This window comes from Gopherus evgoodei, chromosome 1 (assembly GCF_007399415.2).
Source record: "Gopherus evgoodei ecotype Sinaloan lineage chromosome 1, rGopEvg1_v1.p, whole genome shotgun sequence".
Classification (NCBI taxonomy): Eukaryota; Metazoa; Chordata; order Testudines; family Testudinidae; genus Gopherus; species Gopherus evgoodei.
Genome location: NC_044322.1, coordinates 327,675,633 through 327,695,406, shown reverse-complemented (window position 1 = coordinate 327,695,406; position 19,774 = coordinate 327,675,633). Strand labels below are relative to the sequence as shown.

At 41.4% G+C, this 19,774-nt stretch overlaps 1 protein-coding gene across 3 annotated transcripts in view; it reads right to left on the bottom strand.

Moving 5' to 3' along the window:
- PLXNB2 (plexin B2) overlaps nucleotides 1-19,774 on the bottom strand; it is a 352,730-nt gene that overhangs the window by 33,176 nt on the left and 299,780 nt on the right. For 2 of the 3 annotated variants that reach the window (XM_030549188.1, XM_030549187.1), the window contains 6 exons: nucleotides 9,274-9,410; nucleotides 8,052-8,222; nucleotides 4,392-4,527; nucleotides 2,266-2,496; nucleotides 1,766-1,942; nucleotides 1,004-1,143 (listed from right to left, as the gene is read on the bottom strand). In XM_030549188.1, coding sequence (XP_030405048.1) covers nucleotides 1,004-1,143; nucleotides 1,766-1,942; nucleotides 2,266-2,496; nucleotides 4,392-4,527; nucleotides 8,052-8,222; nucleotides 9,274-9,410 — 992 coding nt within the window. The remainder of the gene's footprint in view (nucleotides 1-1,003; nucleotides 1,144-1,765; nucleotides 1,943-2,265; nucleotides 2,497-4,391; nucleotides 4,528-8,051; nucleotides 8,223-9,273; nucleotides 9,411-19,774) is intronic. The other variant, XM_030549189.1, reaches the window with a different exon arrangement.

Genomic DNA, 19,774 nt, shown 5'->3' with positions numbered 1-19,774 from the left:
CATTTAAGCTGGGTCGACATAGTTACGACGCTCACGGATGTGAAAAATTCACACACCCGAGTCTCATAGTTAAGATGACCTAACCCCTGGTGTAGACATGGCTAGATCAATAGAAGACTTCTTCTGTTGACTTAGCTACTTTCGCTTGGGGAGGTAGATTAGCTACTTTGCCAGAAATACCCCTTCAGTTGCTGTAAGAAGTGTCTACACTACAACAACATAGCTGCAGTGTTGTAACTGTGCTGTGTTACATCCAGAGCACAGACATGGCTTAAGTAAGTACATGCACAGGATCACACTGACTAGGTTATGGGAGAGCTAAGGGAGTTTCAACGTTGTACAGGTACAAATACTATAAGGCACTGCATCTCAGTTGTACAGCTTTGCATCATTACAGTGAAATCCACCCAGCACAAGGCTGATCACTACTTACATCCCACTTAAGACCTCAAAATAGGACCCAAGTAGGACTTAAGTGGTGTATAGTCCTGGTACTGGCATGCCACAAAGGGATGAATTTTACCAATAGTAATAATATGTGTGTGTGGTAATATGTGGCTCAGCTGTAAAGGCTGGACTATCCACTCAGACAGATCCAAACATCTCAGGTCTACAGAGTGTTGACATAGGAAGCTTAAACATTGACTAATACACATGCAAAACAAGCAATATTTTCACTTGCATGAAGGCACTTCAGCTGCAATTTCAAGACTGTGTGTGCACACCTTACCCTCTCAGTGTGCAGTGTGAAAACCTGGGCCAATTTGTTTGTGTTTACAGCAGAGAAAGAACACTGGGCTGACTGGCACCAAGAAATACCACTGAAAGGATCTATGTGAGGGGAATTATTGGTATAAATGTTTTCCAGCTACTTCCTTTAAAATGCTTAGTTATTAAGTGATCAAGATTGTTTCTCTTTGCAGATGAGAATAGTTTGCTTTTCTGCCCCTATAAGCCTTCTTCTTCAGAGCTTTAGGACAGCCATAGCATCTGACTATCTTACCTGTAACAGTAGATAGAAATGATGATAATGGCCACCATAGGAAAAATCACAGATGGCAAAATCACATCCAGGGGTACGTCACTCACACGTGTGTCATATTCCACCCTTCCTAGGATCCATTCTCTGAGGCCAAATTTCACCTAAAGAATTAAATACATACTTATACCTGCCTCAAAAAGAAGATTATTCAATAATTTAGCTGCCATGTTTTAGTTTCTCAGTAATCTTTATAATCTATAGAATTCCTAGTCCAGATTGCCAAACAGGTATAATAATCAGATACAATATTTTTGCTTGCACAAATTGGCATAGCTCCGCTGAATTAACGGAGCAGCATCTTTATATTCCAGTACGTAATTTAGCCCTTATTACATAAAAGGAAAAGAAAAACTTATTACTATACAAAGGCATTTAAGACCCAATCCTATGAGCACTTACTACCCAGACTAGTGATTGACTGTAATGGGACTTGTCAAGACAGAAAACTCAATGCCTAGCTGTGAGTATACATAGGACTGGACCTCTTAAAAAAAGTGGCAATCAACATCTTGGGACACTATCTATCTGCAATCCTTTTATAGATAGCAGGCAGAATCTGGAAGTGAAGTGGAGTCACAAGATAGTATCCTTTATATAATGTGCCACTGAAAAATAAACCCACGCAAATAGGAAGCTAATTTATCAGTGTCAGGAACACAGTACTGCATAACCTTCTCTCTACATACATGCTATTAAAGACAACATGCAGGAAAGGTGACATACAATGAATTCAGGCAAGTTATTGATTGTATCCCTCTTCTGCCTTTTCTTTGGCTGAGGTTGTACTTCTGGTGGTTCACAATATAAATCCTTTTCAGTCAGTGTTTTTATGTTGCAGGGTTCTGCCCCCACAAAAGCTTGAGCCTCCTCTATCGTCATGGCTTTGTTCAGATTACTGCCCTAGACAGAAAATATAAGGCTAAGTCATTTTAGCTACAAAGCCACGGGTGAAACAATCCACAAATTACACAACCTTTTGTACAGTTCATTTTCAATAGAGGATGTAGTTCTGACATCAGTGCGAAAGGGGGAGGAAAAAATACCCCCAAGCTTTTACACAAAGAGGAAATCTATTAATTTTATGGGAACACAACTAACACAGAAATTCCAGACTCCAGCAGTGGAGGGCAGCACACGTTTTGTAAGAATGAAAGGGAAAATCTCACATCTATATATTTATTATAACAATAAAACTACAACCAGCCATGTCTTGTCAAGTTTACCTTTGCATGAATAAGTTTGTTGACTTGTTTTTTGATGCCATCAGTGAAGTTTTCAAATGTTGGGTCCGCAACATATTTAAAGGGATCATTGTTCTCGGCGTTTAGAACCAAACTGCAACCATCCATTTTAATAAGTGTAGTAATCCTATAGTTTTCTGGATCCTCTAATATTGGTGGAGAAGAGAAGACTATTGTGCTTTCATTGATTTTTGTAATATCTTTTCCTAGAAACTAAAAAGCAGACAAAACATTTTGGGTTTTGATTAGATCATGTCATTTGCTGCTGAACATTTAGCACCTAAAAATAGAAGGCAGAGCCTGTGAACTAGGCCTTCTACAACACAACCAAGGTTAAATAAAAATGTGAGATTCTCAGATATTTTTGGAAAAGAAAAAAAAATCACTGGGCAAAAATAAATGATTGCTTCAGTGTGGGTTAGTATTTAGGCCCAAAGCAAAATCCTAAGGTCTGAACACTCCCAAAGTTGACAAAGTTTGTCTCATTATCTGAATTTTGTGGGTTTGAACTATTTGAAGGCAATTTAATGTTGAGAACACAGGCTTGATGGAGATGGGGTGGGGTGGTAATGCTTAGCTTTAATCCAGATTATTTTTGACTCTTCTGCAACCTTGGGCGCATCACTTGTATTCAAGGCATTTATAAATAGCAGAGAAATTATCAGCTTAATACATTAAGCACCAATTAACTCACAACAAACCTTATGTTCCAGCACAATGAATGTTTATTTCTAAGGCACCTGATACTTGAAAATGTCTGGATTCTAACAGTATAATTTGTGTGTGCGCGCGTGCACGCGCACGCATGCGCATGCATTTCCCCTTCCTCATCCCAATCCTTTGGGCTAGGTGTTCCTTGGCACATTTAAAAAGTACAATTATACAAATAGTTTACTCTAGGAACCCTCCCGAATCATTAACATAAATCACAACAAAAAACAGAAGCTATCTTTATGACTTCCCATGATAGAATCTTCCCAGTCTCTCATCACAAATGTGATTGTACCACTCCTAGTACATTCTGGATACTACCATAATATAATGAAAAAATAACAAAGTGAACTAAAAAGGAAACAAACGGTTGACCGACCACATTTACAGTGCCTCCAAATAAGATGGTTTTTATGTATCTGAATAGCTAAAGGGGGACAAACACTTGAGAATACTAAACAAAGTTTTGCTAAGGAAAAGTTTTTAATAAGTTTAGTGTAGGCCTGATATAGCAGAACATCATCTGTTAGCTTACACTGTAGTGGTTGCCGTAAATGGACCAAGAAAGGTGGACAGTGTCTTAAGAGCACAAAAACCGTATAGATTCTTAAAAATTAAATTATGTATTTGAAATTAAAACAGAAAACAAACAGGAAAACAAAGGTTAGTTTTGAAAATCTTCCCCAAGTTTTGAACCATGTCCCCATCAAAGAAGTATGTTTAGCTTCTTCATCAGGTGATAAACTTTGGTCTTCCTCAGAAATATTGCAGTTATTTGTAGTGAAGGGGTCTGCTTAGCATCAGATGCTGGAGGGGTAGTTTTAAAATTCCACGTATAAGGATATGCACACACTACAGGAAGAATATAACTGGGAGGGCAAAAAAAAGTAGGAACTTCTTAGTTTTCAAACCCAAACTGAATGAGTTTGGATTTTGCAAAGCCAAGAGCAGGTGTAGTTTGGATTTGAGTCCAGAACTGTCCAAATATCTACAGCTCAGTAGGGAAGACAAAGAATAGAATAAATGATTCCACTTTGGACTTGCCAAAGAATTTCAGTTGCCCCATTCAAGGCTCAGTTCTACAACTCTTATTTACGTTGAATAGTACCTTACTGTTTGTTTCTTTGAAATCAAAGGGGCTTTTTCACATTGTAAGGTACTAATCAACGTAAGTAAGGATGGAAGAACTGGGCCCTTAGTTTGCAGCTGAAAAAGTACAAATATTGACAGGATTTATGTACCTGAGGTTCTCTTTAAACCATTTGGCCCAATCCAAAACCCACTGTCATCAGTGGACAGATTTCAATGGGGTTTGGGATCAGGCCCTGTTTAGACACCACACTGCTGATGAAGACAGCATGTCTGACAAACAAATACATACATATATACATACATACCACCTTTTTGGAGTCTAGACTTCGTATTTGCCTCTTCTTCCTTCTGGAAGGCCCATGAAGGTCAGCAGTTACAACTATGGAGAAACTCTGGATGATATCAAACCCAGTTCCTGTTACAGTAATATTTCTCCCTCCACTGAAAAAACAGACAAATCAAACATCAGTAAAGTTCTACAACCATACACTAGCTCCATCTACGACTTTTTTGTGCACAACTTTGCATGCAGGTGCTTGTGTCATAAACAGATAGTTAAGGGTTAATGTCTCTTTTACCTGTAAAGGGTTAACAAACAGGGAACCAAAAAAACACCTGACCAGAGGACCAATTAAGAAACAAGATACTTTTAAATCTCGGTGGAGGGAAGCCTTTGTTTGTAGTTTTTGAGTTTTGCTTTGTTCTCTCTAGGCTCTGAGAGTGACCACACATACCTACAGGCTCTCTAATCTTCTGTTCCAATTTTGTAAGTACAAAAGTAGAAAGACAGTTTAGTCTTTTTAATTGTTTGTCTGTATTTGCAACTGTGTATCTGGCTGGTAGAGTTTTAATGTGTATTTGGGTGAAAGTATTTTAAATTGTATTTCTGCTGGAGAAAGCCTTCTTACTATTGTCTATAAGCTAAAAAACCCTGTATATTTACCATCTTGATTACAGAGACAATTTTTATGTTTTTCCTTCTTTATTAAAGTTTTCCTCTTTTTTTTAGAATCTAACTGATCTTTTGTAAGACTCCAAGGAAGGGAGTCTGCACTCACCAGGGAATTGGTGGGAGAAAGGAAAGGGAGGAAGGAAGAAAAACCTGCTCTCTGTGTTTATCTCTGCATCTCTCTCTGGGGAAGAAGGGAGCAGGAAGGTAACATTCCTCTTGGGGTGGGTCTCCTAGTGTACCCGGGGGGGGGAAAGAGCTGAGAGGAAGAAAGGAGGGGGAAGGGAAATGGTTTATTCCCCTTTGTTTTGAGACTCAAGGAATCTGGGTCTTGGTGGTCCCCAGGGAAGGGTTTGGGGGGGACCAGAGGGTATCAGGCCCTGGAATTCCTGATTGGTGGCAGCACTACAGAAGCTAAGCCAGTAATTAATCTTAGAGGACTTTAGGCTAGTACCCATATCCTGGACGCTAAGGTCCAGAGTTGGGAATTATACTATGACAGCTTGTACAATAGTTAGGTAGCAAATGTAAGAACTTCCAGTAAACCAAATATGGGTATAAAATTTTGAAGTGATACAGCTGTTCCAAACTATGGCCTTTTTGTGATTTTTATATTCACATTTTTAAACTATTTAAAATGGTTTCCCATGCCTTTATCACTCTTGAGGTGGGGAGGGTGGAGGGGAGTACTACACAAACAAACACGGGAACCTAACATATGGTTGGTGGTTCCTACCACAATGGCTCAGTGCTTGGATGACATCAGCTCATGGATGAAGAATAGCTGTCAGAAAGAGAAGCTGAGCAAGACAGAGGTTATGCTGATGGGCAGAGGAAAGCATTTTGAAGAATTTGTAACCATGGAGCATTCTTCTTTGGGTGAAGATACACACCCACAACTGGTCAATGCAGTCTGCAGTACTCTTGGATTCCTCACTGAGGCTAAGCTCTCACAGAGCAGCATCTGTGAGTAATGCTTTCCATCATTTCCAGGTAGCTAGGAGACTCTGCCCTATCATGGCGGACAGTGATCTGGCCTCTGTTATTCATGCCTTCATGAACCCTTGGCTGGACTACAGCAAGGCAGTATACCTGGGGATGAAGTACCTTTAGCACTTACCAAACTCTCACTTGTTCAGAAGGCTGCAGTGCATCTCTACAGTAATGCTGGCTACCTCCAGCACATCACACCTGTCCTCTGCTCCCTACCCTGGCTTCCCATAGAATCAAGTCAAAAGTCTTAGACCTCATCTTTAACATTCTCCATTGCCTGGCACCAGGATATTTCAAAGACCCTCTAAAGCTCTGGGACAAAGACCATACTCATCAACTTTGCTCCTCTAGCTCAGTGGAACTCCCTAAAACAGAAGATAAAACTTTCTAACGGGCTGGTCCGAAACTGTGGAATGAACTCCACCAGGAATTAAGGAACACCACAAACCTCGTCGTCTTTCACTCCAAGTGCAAGATGCACTTCTTCGGCCTTACCTTCTCTGACATAAATACATAGCAACATGCTTATTAAAAGAGCCCCTACCCAAACAGGACACTCCACTGCAAGCACATCTCCCCCAAGAGAGAGGATGAGAGCATAAACACATGACATATTAGTCATGTTGCTTACTGCATTCCTGGAAGGTGCTCTGATAGTGTGGTGATGAGTGTATTATAAGAACCTATATAGAAAGGAATAGAAGTCACATGGCACTGGATCTCTTTGTTGCTTTCAGTTGACAGATACATTAACAAGTAAGAAAGGACTTAGTGTACATTTCCACCCACCAATGATCCCAATAATCATTACTGGGAGGGAAGGCGATCCACAAAATAATCTAACAGAATGAGTTCCACTTTATCAAAAGTTTTGAGATACCCTGGAGTGACTGACTATAAAGAGGGAAAAATGAGACGGATTACAAAGCTCTGTCAAATGTACCAAGTAAACAAAAAGAAAAATACATCTCTTGTCCCTCTAATCTCTTACATGGTAATAATCTTAAGTATTACTTTATTTTATATAAAAGGCTCTGTTCAAGGAGCCTGGTAAGTCACAGCTGACTTAACTTTTAAGATCCTGTTCAGGTCATCATCTCATGTTGGGTTTTTTGGTAGAAAGTGACAGCATTTGAGAGATCATTCCCTCTGATCTCTCAGGATATGAAAATACTAAGCTGTCCTCTACTAAGTAGCAAGATTAAGATATTAGGAAGCTGAAGCCCATGAGTAAAGATGACAGTTTTTGTTCCCAGCCCCTGAAATGAGGAGTATTGTGGGAGGACTTCTATACAGGTACACTGTCAAATAGTTCAAGGTATCATGTTGGGATTTCCTGTTTGCTTTTATGTTTAGACTATTGGTATTTTTCTTTTCAGAAAGAACTGAATTCTCAGAGAGAAACCACCAGTCTGGCTATAGATTCAAAATACAAAACAAAACACATAACACATAAAAATGTTTAAAAACCTTGCTGAACTCCAGTTGTGCTTTTTCACCAGCTACTATTTGCCCTACTGGAACAAAGCCAGCAATTCATAATTTATTCTTTTTTATTTCCATTATACCAACTCTTAATAGCTGAGCAAGACATGTTTCAGAAATGGATGGACTCAGACATTTTGACAGCTTTATGTTATCTGCAGGTGATCATTTCTGCTTAAATGGGAATAAGATTAATTTTAAAAAGCTAAGTAAAACAAGTGTAGATTGAGATGTATTTAAGGAGAATGTCAATCTATTTTCTTTTTTCTTTAAGAAATCTGCATTTTAAAATAAGTTAATTACTTTCCTTATTTCAAGCTTTAGCTTTGAAAAAGGTATTATTAAGGTTTTGAGGTAAACAGAATATATTATTAAAATTTGCCGGCAATGGTTTGGGAAAAAATGTACAAGCTCATATATTTAAACTTTCTGCAGAGACACAGTATAGCGGCTTTCTTTAAATAGTTACACATGAAGAACTCCTACACCCCCATAGCTATTAAGAATGAACATAGTTATAAAAGAAACATTTCATTACCTGCTGAAGCTATTTTTTGGAAAGAATTTAGTAACAGTAGGATTTTCGCTGTATGTAAACCATGGATCGTTTAATTGGTTCTGTGTGTCTCCGTGATCCACGGTTACCTGAACTTTTCCACCACTCTCATGTTGTCCTGTGATGCAAACTATTTGTTCACCAAAATCAGTGCTGGAAATTGGAGGGGAAAGAAAAGGGGAAACAAGGCTCAAATTACTAGCATTATTATTAATCATCATCTTTATTACGGTAGAGCCTAAGAGCTGACCAAGAATGGGGCCCCACTGTGCTAGGCATTGAACAAACGGTAGCAGACAGTCCCTGCCCCCAAAGAATTTACAATCTAAATAGACAAGATCGACATGAGTGAAGGGGAAAGAGGCAAGGGAAACACAAGCCTAGTGAACAAAGTGATCGCTGCAAATATGATAGTTCCAAAGTTTTGTTTTTTTGGGTGGATCTAGTTAGAAGGGGATGAGCTACATGGAAAGAGGAAGGTAAGAATGGTGAGGAGGATGGGGCAGGGGAGAAGAGACTAAGAGGGATAGGGTGGAGTGACCCAACATGAAGAGATTGCGAGGACGGGGATGGAGAGGGTTGGAGCCAATCAGTTGAGGGCAGAGAAAGTCCAGTCAAAACTGCAGAAAGTTTTCTGACTGTCTGAAGGTTCCTGCTCTGGCTGTTCTGTAGCTATTCCTACCTGCTGGATTCTCTGGCTGGTTCCTCACTGCAGTTTACCATCCTGGCCATCTGGCCGGGAACGGTGGGGGGCTGAGGGAAGGCTTTGTACTACTCTGTATTACAATCACAAAGTGACAAGTTTTAATAAGGACAAAGCTTCATTTAAAAAAAAAAAAAAAGACAAGCACTTCCTTCCCTCTCCCCACCCCATCGCTTAATGCCTTCTTACAACTAATGCCCTCATCCTCCCCCACCTGTCCTCTGTGATTCACAGAATAAATAGAAACAACCAAAAACCTATCCAAAAATTAATGAACAACTTAATGTTCACAAACCATCACTCTATATTTGCACTGCTTCTGTGTTCTCTCTCTTTCTCTCACTCTGTCTGTCTTATCCGTTTAAAGATGGTAAACCATTTGGGGCAGGGACCTCCTCTCACAATAGATTTGCACAATGCCTAACACAGATGGGCTCTGATCTCAGTTGGTGCTAGCGGACTACAAGTCGTTATTATGAAAGTTAAGTGTTGCATACGTACATGTTGCAGGGCACATCACCGAGGAGAACTCTAACATCTTTCTGGGAACCAGTTTCCAGATTGTTCCCAGTGATTGTAAGGATGGTCCCACCAGCTCGGGGGCCTTCTGTTGGACTTATTCCTGTAGGATGAGGTTGCTGGAAGGAAGAAATGGCAACAAACTAATGAAACACATGGGGTTAAATTTTTTTACTTTACATAGGAGTCATTTATATTTCCAGTGATTACAGACTAAGTTTTCAACAATGACTAGTATTTTTGGATGCCTAACTTGAAACACCTAAATGGAGGCCAGATTTTTAGAGAGTAGTTTCTCTGAAAAATCAGTCCCCATTAAGGGGCCTCAATTTGAGGCACTTTTGAAAAGGACAACATCAATATGGATGTGAAGAATAAAAAAACCCATGAGAATAACAGGGTTAGGAACTGATCTTCCATAAGAGATTATCCTTCATTAGAGAACAAGGTGATGAACAGGTAATGTGGATTTACTCACGTGCAAGATTTCACACTAGAGCATCCTCAGGCTTCCTCCAGATTTAAAGACCCTAACTGCAATTTGTAGACTGCCTGCTAATTAGCGGTCTTAAAATTTCCCCTTGGACTTCCTATTTTCATTTTTATTTCATGCTAAACTAGTTAAATAAACTGAAATAAAGAAAATATTTTCTCTCTGCACCTGCAGAAGAGGCTTCTGCTTTCAAAAGCTGGCTTAGAACTTCAACAAACCCTGGTTCCAAGCAATAAACCAGTGGACTTTCACAAGTTTAACAGTCTGACTTTCCTTAAAGCTTGCCAGAAAACATGTACTGCTTGATTTTTTTTTAAATTAATTTAAATGATTTTACTAGATTATAGTAGACCTGAAAAAGAATTCTGTGTAAGCTCGAAAGCTTGTCTTTCTCATCAGAAGATGATCCAATAAAAGATATTACCTCATCCACCCTGTTTTACTTAGCCTAAGAACAGATTTAATTTGAAACCTGAAATTAACAAAGGTTTATTTTATTTGAACCTGTATTTAAATAAAAAAATAGAATTGAAATATAAAATTTGATCTTTTATTTAAAAAAAAATCTATTTTTCTACCAACACTATAAACAGACAGACAAAACTTCATAAAAAAGCAACCACTGAAAAAATATTTTCAACACACTTCAGAATGTGAAACACAGACATCATCCTTTCTTGGGAGACAGAAGTTCTCTGCTTTTGCCCTTGTGCCTCACAGTGCATTTGAAATATGGCATTATTCACATATACTGCTCACCCTACTGTGCTTTATTGCTTCAGGTACTTATCAAAAGATATTTAGAGAAACCTTCTCCCCTCCCACACCTCTCCTCTGAGCAGAGTGAACCACCACTGCTGGGAGGCAACTCAGTTCTCACTTTCTTCCATTCAGGCAGAGTTTCTCACACTGTATATAACTTGCATCATAATATTACATCATATTTTAGCTCAAAGCAAAATGAAACGTTTTGAAGGTCCTTACAAGTTGCTGGAATCAGGAAAAATAGATTTAGTTGACTTTGAATTTCTTGAATTTGTGGTTACTTCATGAATTTGTTCTAGTGCAGCACTGATTTTACAGAACCCCAAAGAATTGCATGAGAGTTTTCTCTGACAATGAATGCAACCTAGTTCAATGCAATTCACAATTCAAATTATTAAAATTTTACTTTGATACTTGAGAGTACAGTAAATTTATAAAGTGTGTACCCAGGGGTTCTTTTTTAGTAGTAATTGAGTGTTTGATTGCTTTCCTCTCACATGAAAAATTTGCATTAAAAAACCAAACCAAAAAACCAAACCTGGCATTTCTTTAGAATGTGGCTATATCAGAGCATGCAGCTGTAAAGACTGCACATAGAGACGTGACCTAAGATCATTTCTAAGACCTGGCCTACCACAAGAAAGTTGCATTGGTTTAACTTAAGGTGTGATTTTAAACCAATTTACTTAAACCTGTACAAAACCTCTGCATGGGCACTGTTATTTTGGTTTAAGAATGGCTTCTTTTATCTTACTTTAAATCTGCTCCTCATCAACCTAGCTAAACTGAAATGAGCCACTTAAACTCTTCAGCTGCAATAAGAAGTTTGGAATTTCTTAATTAAACCATATTAAAAATCACACTTCAAGTTAGACGGCTGCACTCTGATGCAGATACAATCCTTAGTTTCACAAAAGTTTAGCTCTATGAAGCTATGTTGTGTGGCTTTGAACTTGCATTGCGCAGAGCCATGTTCTGACTGGTCCTCTTAGATGTCATACCTACATTTATATCCACATAAAGCAACGATATATCTAGATAAGTTAAATATCCAAGGAACTCAAGCATCAAATCCTTTCCTCAGCAGCAAGAAAAACAGATTCAGACTGAGAGATGAGATTAAAGTTTTTAACAAATTAACAAAATTAAACTGGAAGTGTCTCAACCTGAAAAGTGCTGCTAAGGACAGCAATTTCAGTGGGAAAATACACCGCAAAACTCTGAGACACATTGACAATAGGAGCTCAACACATTTTAACTTCACTTGGGATAGAATTAAAAATTAATGGTACCTAAGAATCGCTGTTGGAGCTGCTGTAGGTGGAAGCAAAGGAGGAGACAGAACTTGGACAGAAGCTGCATTTTAATTGTTATTTTTCTAAAGCTCAAACTCATTTATGAACAGCTCCTCACAGGACTAATATAAAGACAGATAAAATGGAGAGGCTGAACATGAATACTCAGTACTAAACTATTAAAAAAAACATTCTAAATATTATGAAACCTAAAAATATAAGTGCTTACTAGAGATGGCGTAACAGTGTGTACTGAACTGCATATGTGAGATTCTTTGAGGTGATCTCTAATAAGTGGGCATTGCTTGTCCAGAGTTCATTATACTAAACCAGGCAGGAAAATGGGTGCCTTGACTTTTCCTTGGTTTCCCCTCATACACTTTCTCCTTTAGGCATATGCAGATTTGAGATGTCCAGAATAAATGATTGTTTTAAATTAAGTGGCTATTTAAAAAAATTTAATAATCATGTTTATAGCAAAATGAAGGCACTTAAGGGTTTTTCTTTCTTGTTCCTTTAATATGTTTATGAGCGACTCAGGGAACAAAGCTGCCTCAGCATACCTGAGGTGTTTCTTAATGGACCAATAAAAAAAACACATCCTGGGGTGTCTTAATGATTTGATGAAAAGCACTTTTCAGAAATGCAATCACGTGGGCTGGTATAGTACAAGATCTTTTCAATCTCTTGCTGATTGTTGAGATGGTTTCAATATGTACTTTCAATATTAACTGTGCTAGCCTTGTTTGATAGCAACAAGCATCAAAATATCTGAAAAGAAGGCAGCCTGATACCACAGCTGATATCAAAATGAACTACCAACAGGGGGGAGAAGTTAGATACTTAGTAACTGCACAACACTTTCACTTTGGGGATCTTGGCACACTTTACAAACATTGAGAGGGCTGGCTTATAAATAAAATAAAAAATAAATTAATGGAGATATCCTATCGCCTAGAACTGGAAGGGACCTTGAGAGGTCATTGATTCTAGCCCCCTGCCTTCACTAGCAGGACCAAGCACTGATTTTGCCCCAGATCCCTAAGTGGCCCCCTCAAGGACTGAACTCACAACCCTGGGTTTAGCAGAACAATGCTCAAACCACTGAGCTATCCCTCCCCCCTGTGTTGTGGTAATGCTGGTTCTATGTTCCCTTTAATTCCCAATTCCCACCCCACCCCCTTCCCAGGGTATCCATGTCTGATCCAAAATTTAAAGATGCGAACGGATTGATAATGGCTCACACTACTGCATGTATGCCAAGCAGGTATTATCAATGCAGCCTACAAAAGGCATGTGGATGCAGAATCAGCAGTGGAACAAGCAATAGTCACAGTACACTCTCTCTCACATTAGCACTAGCATTTTCAAAGGTAGCCTAAACCTTTACAAATGGCACTGGCCCGGAGATAAATCCACTGCATGGTTTAAGCTGGAGGCTCAGCTTGTCTCTATAGATCCACTATATTCTTGAGAGGAAGGTGAGTCTTCTCTCTTGGTGTAGGGCCATGCTGACAGAATGACAGACATGAGCACTTGTGGTTTATTCATGGATTGTTTCCAGCCTCTGCCTTGAAACTAGCACATAACTGGCTGGGTTGATTCTTTTGCTATCTCTCTCTGTTTTCTAGATTTCTGTCATGTTCTCATATTCTTGTTCAGTTACCATATTTTTCATGCTGCCAGGCTGCTCTGGATAAGTAGTTAGTTAGGTACATCGAAACTGTAGCATGGCAGTTTTAGTAGCAAGCACTGAAGGTGTTTTGGGGCTTCTAGCAGTATTTTTAAAAAAAATGTTTAGCGGTTTAGGGTCATTTTCTACTCCAATAGTTTTCCATCCTTAAACATACGAACATAAAACTTTTCACATACGAAAACGATTGCAAGACATTACGTTTCAATTTAAGTCTTTTTTTGCATTGGTGACTTGACCTTCTTGTCCCTTTTATATGAGCGCTACCCCAAGCCCCACCTCACTGGCATTGTATAGTAGCCTCTTCACAACATAGTATTTCAGGATTGGATACATGTTATGGCTGTGTCATGATGAAGTAACCATCACGCAACTTGGTCCAGTAGTTGCCTAAAGTGTTTTCACACATCTGAGAGACTTGGAAGAAACTATCAATTTGCATATCTTAATCATCTCTGAACTGATTTAATATCTGTAGACTGGGCATCCACTATATTGTTTTTATGTTTTCGGGGGCAGGTCTTAGAACTTGCGAGGTCAGCAAATTGATTGCTCTACCATACACATGACATCAATTTTATTGAATGTTAGGTTTACTTCCTTGGCTCTCTATAGCAGATAGATGAGGTTGTGGTTGTGATCTACCACAGCTACTGCCATGTCGTCTCCATTTCTGTACACTAGAATGTCTTCAGCTATGAAGCTGAGCCTGCAAAGATGTTAGTACATCTTACTGGCAGTGTCAATATTCATTTGCTGCAGGTTTCATTCTCAATGGCATTCTCAATCTCTGTATCTACCTGCTGGCGTCCAAAGTGCGGTCAGGTAGCTGTTTTCCTTACCCAGTAGCACTTGCCAATATCTGTCTTTGGCATTAAGTACTGAGTATATTTTTGCTTTTTGCTAAATCAGGCAATATTTCTTCAATTGTAGGCATGTGGTTGTGAGCCCTTTTTAGTGCCCAGTTTAAATTGCTTGTATCAATACAAATACACAGCTCGCCTGGCTTCTCGGTGACCACCACGCTGTTTATCCAACTTGTGGGCTCTGTGACTAACAATGATTCTTTTTCCATTTGCTTTACTACTCCCATTTTTTCTTCTTTATGCAACGGGTACTCTGCATTGGCTTAACTGTTTTATCTATTTCTAGGTATAACATTCCTTGAACAACAGAGTACACTCGTACCTAGGAATTCCTCAGCCGGGCATCATTTTATCTTTTTGCTCTCTCACCCTGGAGAGTCCTTGCCTCTTGAACCAAGAAGCAGGGGGACAACCCTCCCTCAAATCAAAGGGAAAAAACGAGAGAGAGAGAAGGAGCACATCCTCAGGAGCAGGGAAGGTTGTGCTCCTTGCACTCCTGTCATAAACAGATAGCTAAGGGTTAATGTCTCTTTCACCTGAAACACCTGACCAGAGAACCAATCAGGAAACCGGATTTTTTCAACTTTGGGTGGAGGGAAGTTTGTGTAAGAGGTCTTTTGTCTGTCTGCCTGCTGTCTCTGAGCTTTGGAGAAGTAGTTCTATTTTCTAGTCTTCTGTTTCTAAGTGTAAGGACAAAGAGATCAGATAGTAAGTTCTATGGTTTCTTTTCTTTGGTATTTGCATGAATATAAGTGCTGGAAATGCTTTGATTTGTATTCTTTTTGAATAAGGCTGTTTATTCACTATTCTTTTAAGCAATTGACCCTGTGTTGTATCATCTTAATACAGAGAGAACATTTGTATTTTTTCTTTCTTTTTTATATAAAGTTTTCTTTAAGACCTGTTGGAGTTTTTCTTTACTTCAGGGAAATTAAGTCTGTACTCACCAGGGAATTGGTGGGAGGAAGAAATCAGGGGAAAGCTGTGTGTTGGATTGCTAGCCTGATTTTGCATTTCCTCTGGGTGAAGAGGAAAGTGCTTTTGTTCCAGGATTGGGAACGGAGAGGGGGACTCACTCTGCGTAGTTTCACAGAGCTTGTGTCTGTGTATCTCTCCAGGAGCACCTGGAGGGGGGAAGGGAATCAGGATTATCTCCCTTTGTTGTGAGACTCAAGGGATTTGGGTCTTGTGGTCCCCAGGGAAGGTTTTTCAGGGGGACCAGAGTGCCCCAAAACACTCTAATTTTTTGGGTGGTGGCAGCAGTACCAGGTCCAAGCTGGTAACTAAGCTTGGAGGTTTTCATGCTAACCCCCAAATTTTGGACGCTAAGGTCCAGAATCTGGGAATAAGGTTATAACATGGTGTGCAGCGGCGGGATATAGACAGAATCCAGAAGCCAGTAGGAATATTATATTTTTCTTTGCTAAGGGCTTTTTAGCAGAGAGAAACAGTTTGGTTTTAAAAGGGAACCAGAGAGAATTTTTTTTTCTGCTCTCTCTAGCAGTTTGTGGTTTGCATATTAAGCGAGAAGACTGTTAAGGGTCTTTTGTCATGCAATAGCCCTCCCATTAGGTGGCAAGTACCAGCACTTATATGCATGCAAATTAAGTGGTTTTTCTGGTTTCCCTTAATTGAACATTAGCTAGAGAGAGAAAAGGAAAAAAGCACTGTTGCTAGGCAGACTTCAGGAGGCAACAGAGAGCCTGCAGTTCAGAAGATAAACACCGGAGGGCACCCCAACACAAGAAAACAGGAACCATGACTTCTAAGGCAAGGATTGACGCCGAAGAACAAATCAAAGACGCTGAACACAGGCGACAACTGGAAATGAAACAAAAAGAGATGGAGATAAAAGAAAAGGAAGAAAGCATCAAACTGGCAGCCTTCCAAAGAGAACAGGCAGCCCAAGAGGCAGCCCACAAAAGAAAACTAGAAGAAGAAGAGGTGGCCCACCGCCGAGAAATGGAAAAACAACAAAAAGAGAATGAAGAGAAGGAAAAACAGAGAAAACATGAACTGGACTTGGCAAAAGCTGGGCTGCATGTGCCAGCCAACCCTAACAACCCGGCGCCAATTATTGCTCCACAGCACAGGAAATTTCCCACCTACAAGGCAGGTGATGACACCGAGGCCTTCTTGGAAAATTTTGAAAGAGCCTGTCTTGGGTACAGCATCCCCGAAGACCAGTACATGGTAGAATTAAGGCCACACCTCAGTGGACCTTTAGCAGAGGTGGCAGCTGAAATGCCCAAGCCGCAAATGAATGACTATAAACTTTTTCAAACCAAGGCCAGATACAGGATGGGGATAACCCCAGATCATGCCCGTCGGCGCTTCAGAACCCAAAAATGGAAACCAGAGGTGTCATTTCCCAAACACGCCTACTACATTGCAAAAAACTATGAGGCCTGGTTAACAGGAAACAACATTCAAACCTTGGAAGAAGTGAACCTCCTCATACAAATGGAGCAGTTCTTGGATGGTGTTCCTGAAGACATCACACGGTACATACAAGATAGAAATCCCAAAACTATCGCTGAGGCGGGGGAGATTGGAGCCAAATGGATGGAACTGGCAGAAAGCAAAAAAGCTACTGTCAAGGGGAACGATTACCCCAGGGGGCACACAGACCATAAACCCTACAACCGAGGACAGCCAAAGACCCTACATACCACCCAAGTAAAGCCACAGATACCCTACTCTTCAACCTCACCAGTCTCCAGTAACTCACCTCGGCCCAGTGACCCATCAGATGGAAGATGCTTTAAGTGTAATGAACCGGGACATATCAAGGCCAACTGTCCCAAGAACACCATGCGAGTGCAATTCATTACACCACCATCACACCAAAGATCCCCAGGCCCGGATGCCTCTCAAATACCCTTGGAGCGAAGGGAAAATTTGAGAGTGGGCGGAAAGAAGGTTACTGCGTGGAGAGACACGGGGGCACAAGTGTCAGCTATCCACCAATCCTTCGTTGACCCCAAATTCATCAACCCAAAGGCCAAAGTTACAATTTACCCCTTCATGTCACAAGCTGTAGACTTGCCTACAGCTCAACTGCCTGTCCAGTACAAAGGCTGGTCAGGAATGTGGACTTTTGCAGTCTATGACAATTATCCTATCCCCATGCTACTGGGGGAAGACTTGGCCAACCAGGTGAGGCGGGCCAAGAGAGTGGGAATGGTTACCCGTAGCCAAACCAGGCAAGCTTCCAGACCCATTCCTGTTCCTGAGCCGTCCACAGAAGCCCCGTCTGTGTTACCAGAGACCCAGACAGAGGCAGTGGACCCGGATTCCATGCCTACCACTGAAACAGCCACAGCATCTCCAGTCCCAGGCCCGGAACTGGAACAGCAACCAGCACCAGCAAGTGCATCTTCAAACTCAACGCCAGAGGGCGCCAGCGAGCCAGAACTGGCAGAAGCACACGACAGCCATACCCAAAAGGCTCAGCCAGAGCCTGAAATACCCTCAGGTGCACCAGCGGAGAGCGGTTCACCAGCAACGAAAACAACCCCACCACCTACATCGCTTCCAGAGGGACCAAGCCCAAGTCCACAGTCTGAGGAAGAACTGGTGACCCCAGCCTCAAGGGAACAGTTCCAGGCTGAGCAGGAAGCAGATGACAGCCTTCAGAAAGCTTGGGCGGCGGCACGGAGCACCCCACCGCCTCTCAGCTCTTCTAATCGATCCCGGTTTGTTATAGACCAAGGACTTTTATACAAGGAAATTCTTTCTGGTGGACACCGGGAAGAATGGCAGCCGCAAAAACAGTTGGTGGTTCCAACTAAGTACCGGGGGAAGCTCTTAAGCTTAGCCCATGATCATCCCAGTGGCCATGCTGGGGTGAACAGAACCAAGGACCGGTTGGGGAAGTCCTTCCACTGGGAGGGGATGGGCAAGGATGTTGCCAAGTATGTCCGGTCTTGTGAGGTATGCCAAAGAGTGGGTAAGCCTCAAGACCAGGTCAAGGCCCCTCTCCAGCCACTCCCCATAATTGAGGTCCCATTTCAGCGAGTAGCTGTGGATATTCTGGGCCCTTTCCCAAAAAAGACGCCCAGAGGAAAGCAGTATGTACTGACTTTAGTGGACTTTGCTACCCGGTGGCCAGAAGCAGTAGCTCTAGGCAACACCAGGGCTAACACTGTGTGCCTGGCCCTAACAGACATCTTTGCCAGGGTAGGTTGGCCCTCTGACATCCTTACAGATTCAGGGTCTAATTTCCTGGCAGGGACCATGGAAAAACTGTGGGAAACTCATGGGGTGAATCACTTGGTTGCCACCCCGTACCACCATCAAACCAATGGCCTGGTGGAAAGGTTCAATGGAACTTTGGGGGCCATGATACGAAAATTCATCAACGAATTCTCCAATAATTGGGACCTAGTGTTGCAGCAGTTGCTGTTTGCCTACAGGGCTGTACCACATCCCAGTTTAGGGTTTTCACCATTTGAACTTGTGTATGGTCACGAGGTTAAGGGGCCATTACAGTTGGTGAAGCAGCAATGGGAGGGGTTTACGCCTTCTCCAGGAACTAACATTCTGGACTTTGTAAGCAACCTACAAAGCACCCTCCGACACTCTTTAGCCCTTGCTAGAGAGAACCTAAAGGATGCTCAGGAAGAGCAAAAGGCCTGGTATGACAGACATGCCAGAGAACGTTCCTTCAAGGTAGGAGACCAGGTTATGGTCTTGAAGGCGCAACAGGCCCATAAGATGGAAGCATCATGGGAAGGGCCATTCACGGTCCAAGAGCGCCTGGGAGCTGTAAACTACCTCATAGCATTTCCCAATTCCTCACTAAAGCCTAAAGTGTACCATGTTAATTCTCTCAAGCCTTTCTATTCCAGAGACTTACAGGTTTGTCAGTTTACAGTCCAGGGAGATGATGCTGAGTGGCCTGACGGTGTCTACTACGATGGAAAAAAAGACGGTGGCGTGGAAGAGGTGAACCTCTCAACCACCCTGGAACGTCTGCAGCGGCAACAAATCAAGGAGCTGTGCACTAGCTTCGCCCCATTGTTCTCAGCCACCCCAGGACGGACTGAACGGGCATACCACTCCATTGATACAGGTAATGCTCACCCAATCAGAACCCCACCCTACCGGGTGTCTCCTCATGCCCAAGCTGCTATAGAACGGGAGATCCAGAACATGCTACAGATGGGTATAATCCGCCCATCTACCAGTGCATGGGCATCTCCAGTGGTTCTGGTACCCAAACCAGATGGGGAAATACGCTTTTGCGTGGACTACCGTAAGCTAAATGCTGTAACTCGTCCGGACAACTATCCAATGCCACGTACTGATGAGCTATTGGAAAAGTTGGGACGTGCCCAGTTCATCTCTACAGTAGACTTAACCAAGG